The sequence below is a fragment of the Oncorhynchus tshawytscha genome, linkage group LG09 (genome assembly GCF_018296145.1).
Source record: "Oncorhynchus tshawytscha isolate Ot180627B linkage group LG09, Otsh_v2.0, whole genome shotgun sequence".
NCBI lineage: Eukaryota > Metazoa > Chordata > Actinopteri > Salmoniformes > Salmonidae > Oncorhynchus > Oncorhynchus tshawytscha.
In genome coordinates, this window is record NC_056437.1 from 34,381,712 (window position 1) to 34,387,783 (window position 6,072).

At 41.4% G+C, this 6,072-nt stretch overlaps 1 protein-coding gene across 2 annotated transcripts; it reads left to right on the forward strand.

Moving 5' to 3' along the window:
* Nucleotides 1-1,349: 1,349 nt before the first annotated feature.
* Nucleotides 1,350-3,142, forward strand: ptrh2 (peptidyl-tRNA hydrolase 2). Of its 2 annotated transcripts, none has more exons than XM_024434063.1 (2): nucleotides 1,350-1,455; nucleotides 2,455-3,142. In XM_024434063.1, exons 1-2 carry the CDS (start codon nucleotides 1,416-1,418, stop codon nucleotides 2,994-2,996), a joined length of 582 nt encoding a protein of 193 aa, XP_024289831.1. In that variant the 5' UTR covers nucleotides 1,350-1,415; the 3' UTR covers nucleotides 2,997-3,142. The 2 variants fall into 2 exon arrangements, with proteins under 2 accessions (XP_024289831.1, XP_024289833.1); XM_024434065.1 differs by having other exon boundaries at nucleotides 1,379-1,465.
* The last annotated feature ends 2,930 nt before the right edge of the window (nucleotides 3,143-6,072 follow it).

A 6,072-nucleotide genomic window follows, 5' to 3' on the forward strand; every position in this document is an offset into this window, starting at 1 on the left:
ATGGTAGACTGGCATTTTACAAAGACACGCTGATGATGGAGAATAGCCTAACGTCAAATGGGGACAGACTGTATTTGTCCTAATGTTATTCTACTAACTATTATTATGAACACACCACGACAATGAGCAGACATGAACGGTACAAATAGTCCCCCTACCCTCTCCTTTCACTCTCGAGCTGTCAAACGCCGCAACCTGCAGCACAGGAGACAGACGTGTGTTTTATTCCATGGACCGTGTACCAAAGATGGGAGATAAACGAAGATAATTCACTGAGGCCGTTTACCATTTCGATCTACCTAACTGTGTATGTCTCCAATAGACACCAATGCAATAGCAGCTGTGTATGGTCTACACAGTTCACTGACTTTCATTAAACCAGAAAAAAACAGTGGGCGTGTCCATAGAGAATGATAGAGGCCTCTAGAGGCCAAAAGGCCATTTAAGCATGGGCAGCACCATTAAGGACTTCCACCATTTTAATGTAGTCAACTGGGTGGGACTTCCAACTTCATTTACTGATTCCTCATGATGACACTGTTGGAGTCATGTCCAAACAGATCATCAGGAGGGATCAGCCAATTGTTAAGAAGAAAATGGACTACTTCAAAATTGAGATTACCTCAAAGGCGCTTGTGGTGTCACAGACACTATAATGGCACAGATATAAAGATGAGTCCTATATCTATCTCTATTGGTGTCTCGCTTCCTCTTCGGTCTCTGAGTGTACTTCCGCTGAAATGCATACCTCGATCCACCCCAGCCAATAGGAATAGTTGTACCACAAAACACCTTATCATTTGGATGGGCTTTGATCGAAGCCCCATCCATTAACTGCTAGGCGATGAGCATATCCAGGTGCTTCAAAGTCAGGTAAAACTGAGCGGGCACCTGCTCAGGGTGCGTTCGAGAGCAACGAATCAGTGCAATCGTTTTCTTAACATTTGCAGTTTGAGAGAACATTTTGCAATTTTATAACAAATTTCATGCAATTCTACTAATGGGGTGGAGAGCAATCTTTGGCGTTTTAAAGCTAAGCCAATTCTACAGTTTTTGCCATGTAAATATGATTTCTGGGCACGTGCCTTGATTATTACACTTTTCTTTAAAAATGTTTACTCTGACGTGTGATCCATCATTAAAAAGATTGACCTAGAGAATCTTTGATTGAAATACATGGGATAGTAATACTAGTATATACTAGTAATACTATATTAGTACTACCAATTGAACAATGTTATTTTCAAATACTCCAATTATCTTGATTATTAATAGAACATCAAACCTAAAAAGCTGCATAAACTCAGAGATACACCCAATTTATGTGCATCTCCCAGTTGATGCCTACTCTTCATACCGGCAGCCTGAAACGTGTCCAGTGTATTTTATGTGACGTCATCAGAAGTGGCCGGTAGATGAAGACGAATGTAAGCGTGTTGATGTCGCCAGGAGCAGGTAAAAATCGGTAAAGTTTGGTTATAAACTGCTATGCAAAATGTTACGAAGGACACGAATTATGCCTCTCTTGGGGTGATATTGCGAAGTTGACTCAGGCTAGATAACGCGTTAGCTACATGCTTGTTCAATGGTAGCAGAGATGCTTTGAATGTAACGTTAGCCTACTCTCAGTTCTGAATATTTTGTTCAAACAGTTAAGTTACCATAAATAAACATGCATGTGTTCAGCCTTTGTATGTTCAAAAATCCTATAAGATCAACTGATGACTGGTCACTGTTTGTCTGAAGTGGAAACACATTTAGGGTAAAGTTAGGTAGCTAGGTGATTTTAGTTCCAAACTAGTTAGCCAACTATGCGGGCCCTATAAATTCTGAGATGCGAACGGAATCGATGCAATTAAACAATAAACGTATTAAATGAATTAGCACACGTTTATCAAAAGACAAACATAATGCATCAGTGATTCTTATTTAATGCAACTTTCTGAAGAGGCAATTCCCAGTCTGTGTATGTGCGGCGCCCAGCTACCACTTACGTGTAGCCGTTAGCGATGATGCTAATGAAAAATCTTTGGTAGATTCAATGTTAACTACAAAGTAGCCTATGCATACCTGCCAGAATGATATCATGATTATTTGCATAAATCCAAAAACATAACTGAATATCCTCTTGCTAGGTGCCCACTGGAATGATGGTGTACGTAACCCCAAAAATCGAAATTTCTCAATTTTCCCAGACCTCAAAGTAGTCTCCTGATGTGGTTTAAGCAGTATTGTTGACCTATAACAATAAAGTTGTTATTCGTATTAAATTAGAAGTGCGATTTCGATAGCAAAGAGCTGAAATAAATCTTGGGAAAATGGACACCTGGAAAACAGAATTTAGGGAAAAAGCAATTAGGGAAAAAAGTAAAACAGATTTTATAGGGCCCTAATAGACTACGTAGCTCAGAGATGTAGCCTCCAATAAATTCACAGCCTTAAATCAACTTTCAGGTTTGACAAGTCTCAAGATGGATTCCCTATACGGCCAGGTAGCCATTGGAGTATTGGGAGGAGTGGGCTGTGGACTTTTCCTTGGCTGGCACTTCCGGGCTCGGTTCAGCAACTCTTCCAAAGACAACGGGGCGGCGATGGGGAATGGCAGTAGGGGTGGAACGGCCACCAGCATCATGGGAGAAGGAGGGGAGTTCAAAATGATCCTGGTGGTCCGATCCGACCTGAAGATGGGCAAGGGGAAAGTGGCCGCCCAGTGCTCACACGCCGCCGTGTCGGCCTATAAACAGGTCCAGCGCAGGAACCCTGAGCTTCTGAAACAATGGGAGTACTGTGGCCAACCCAAGGTTGTGGTTAAAGCTCCAGATGAGGACAGTCTGATAGAACTGCTAACCCATGCCAAAGAGGTAGGCCTGCCTGTCAGTCTGATCCAAGATGCAGGGAGGACCCAGATAGCGCCAGGATCCCGTACTGTGCTGGGAGTAGGCCCTGGAGCAGCTGATCTTGTGGACAAAGTCACTGGACACTTGAAGCTCTATTAGACACGAAATAAGACTTGAATTGAGTTGTCTGTATTAGTTGTATTTGAAATAGGATAATCATGGTCCACTTTCAAATGTATTTTTTTAATGGAGAAATTGTCATTTGGGAACTGTACATTAATTTTCATTAAAAGGTCCAAACATCATGTCATTTTGTCCTCACATTTGCATTAAGGAGCTGATTCAGACCTAGAAAATGTACTTAAACACTAAGTATTTGGTATTCAGGCATACCTTATTCAGTCGTGTAACGTGCTCTGCAGGTGTTGCTGGCTACCTTGCACGCTCTGAATACATTTCATTCAATTGCTAAAAACCCTCCCACTTGGTGGCCAAGAGATTTTCTTGTGGGGTTATCAGTACATTTATCTAATCTATCGAGAGAACGGGTTCAGAACATTAGGGATCAATGAAAGGAAGCCATCTCAATGTATGCATATTTGTCTCGGTTTCAGCACCAATTGGTAGATTTAAATATACTCTGATCTTGTAGGTTTAGGAAATAATTTATTAATCATAAACTGGTTTGGAGAGCCTTTCCACACAAAATATTGGTAAAAAAATAGTGGTTTGATTCATCCCAAAAGTTGCCATATTCAGTTCTTTAACCCAAAGTAATGTTGGAAGGTTAGTGTACAATAGTAGGTTCTACCTTCATCTATTGCCTACACCAACCATTGGGTTCAAACTGTTACGGCTTGGTCTGCACAACATCGTGATTTATTTAGCCTACGTCTTTAAAATATATAGTACCAGTCAGATTGGACACGCCTACTCACTCAAGGGTTTCTTTTCACTATTTTCTACATTGTAAAATTAATAGTGAAGACATCAAACTATGAAATAACACATGGAATCAGGCAGTAACCAAAAAAGTGTTAAATCAAAATGTTGTCCTGTTGAAAAACAAATGATAGTCCCACTAAGCACAACCATATGGGATGGCGTATCACTGCAGAATGCTGTGGTAGCCATTTAACATTCTTTAATTTTTGAAAATGTAACATTTAACTAGGCAAGTCAGTTAACAACAAATTCTTTTTTACAATGACGGCCAACCAAAAGGCCTCCTTAGGGGACGGACGCTGGGATTAAAAACTTACAACACCCAAAAAAATATAGGACACAACACTACATAAAGAGAGACCTAACACGGAACCCAAACCGGCTGCGCGCGTGCGCCATCGTGCCTACATTTATTTTGTCCCCCTACCCCAAACGCGATCACGACACGCAGGTTAAAATATCAAAACAAACTCAACCAATGATATTAATTTGGGGACAGGTTGAAAAGCATTAAACATTTATGGCAATTTAGCTAGTTAGCTTGCACTTGCTAGCTAATTTGTCCTAATTAGCTAGCTTGCTGTTGCTAGCCACTTTGTCCTGGGATATAAACATTAAGTTGTTATTTTACCTGAAATGCACAAGGTCCTCTACTCCGACAATTAATCCACACAAAACTGTCAACCGAATTGTTTCTAGTCATCTCTCCTCCTTCCAGGCTTTTTCATCTTTGAACTTATATGGTGATTGGTATCTAAACTTTCATAGTATTACCACAACAACTGGCAACACAATTCGTCTTTCAATCACCCACGTGGGTATAACCAATGAGATGGCACGTGGGTGCCTGCTTCTATAAACCAATGAGGAGATGGGAGAGACTTCTATTTTATCCCTTGGCAACGCAGATGCTTGTTGACGCGTGCGAGCAGCGTGGGTACAATAATTGAATAACAGATTTCTAAATGTATTTTGCAACGCGAGCTGTGTAGTCAGGGTATTAGACAACATAGCAAGGCAGCAACGCATGACAAAACATAATACAAACAACAGCACAAAGGGCAAGAAGGTAGACAATAGTGCAGCCACAACTGTCAGTAAAGAGTGTCCATGATTGAGTCTTTGAATGAAGAGATTGAGATAACTGTCCAGTTTGATTGTTTGTTTCAGCTCATTCCAGTTGCTAGCTGCAGCATACTGAAAAGAGGAGCGACCCAGGGATGTGTGAGCTTTGGGGGCCTTTAACAGAATGTGACTGGTAGAACGGGTGTTGTATGTGGAGGATGAGGGCTGCAGTAGATATCTCAGATGGGGGGGTGAGGCCAAAGCGGGTTTTATAAATAAGCATCAAACCAGTGGGTCTTGTAACAGGTATACAGCGATGACCAGTTTACAGTGGAGTATAGAGTGCAGTGATGTGTCCTATAAGGAGCATGGGTTGCAAATCTGATGGCCTAATGGTAAAGAACTTCAAGCCACTCGAGAGCACCCTTAACTGCCGATCTATAAATTGTCTCCGTAATCTAGCATGGGAAGGATGGTCATCAATCAGGGTTAGTTTGGCAGCTGGGGTGAAAGAGGAGCAATTACGATAGAGGAAACCAAGTCTAGATTTAACTTTAGCATGTTCTGAGAGAAGGACAGTGTACTGTCTAGCCATATTCCCAAGTACTTGTATGAGGTGACTACCTCAAGCTCTAAACCCTCAGAGGTAGTAATCACACCTGCAGGGAGAGGGGTATTCTTCTTACCAAACCACATGACCTTTGTTTTGGAGGTGTTCAGAACAAGGTTAAGGGTAGAGAAAGCTTATTGGAAACCAAGAAAGCTTTGTTGTAGAGCTTTTAACACAAAATATTTAAGCAGCTATAGATATTTAGCACCTCGGACTCAGTGACTGCCTGCAGGGAGAAACTTTGTAGTGGGGCAGGGGGAAAAGAGGGAGAAGTATTGGGGATAGTTGCATTACAAGGGGTGGGAGATGAGGAAATGTTGGACGTGCAAGGAGGCATGGCTGAGTCAAATCGGATTCCTGACTTAATGAAGTGGTGATTAAAAAGCTCAGCCATGTGCTTCTTGTCAGTAACAACCACATGGGCAGCTGTGAAGAGGGTTTATTCTCCAGGTCTTTAACAGTGTCCCATAACTTCTTGGGGTTAGACCCCATCCAAGATGGCGTAGCAGTGAAGACGTGTTTGTTTTGTCCTCTCGTGTACTTTTGTGTGTGTGTGTATATATGTGTGTATATATATATTTCAATTGATTTTTTTTATTTTTATTATACCTTCCG

What these genes read in the sequence shown, in the direction of transcription:
- ptrh2 (XM_024434063.1), top strand. Translation starts at nt 1,416, where the DNA reads ATGAAGACGAATGTAAGCGTGTTGATGTCGCCAGGAGCAG. An exon ending in GTTGATGTCGCCAGGAGCAG is followed by an intron (nt 1,456 to 2,454) that starts GTAAAAATCGGT and finishes ATCAACTTTCAG; the next exon opens with GTTTGACAAGTCTCAAGATG.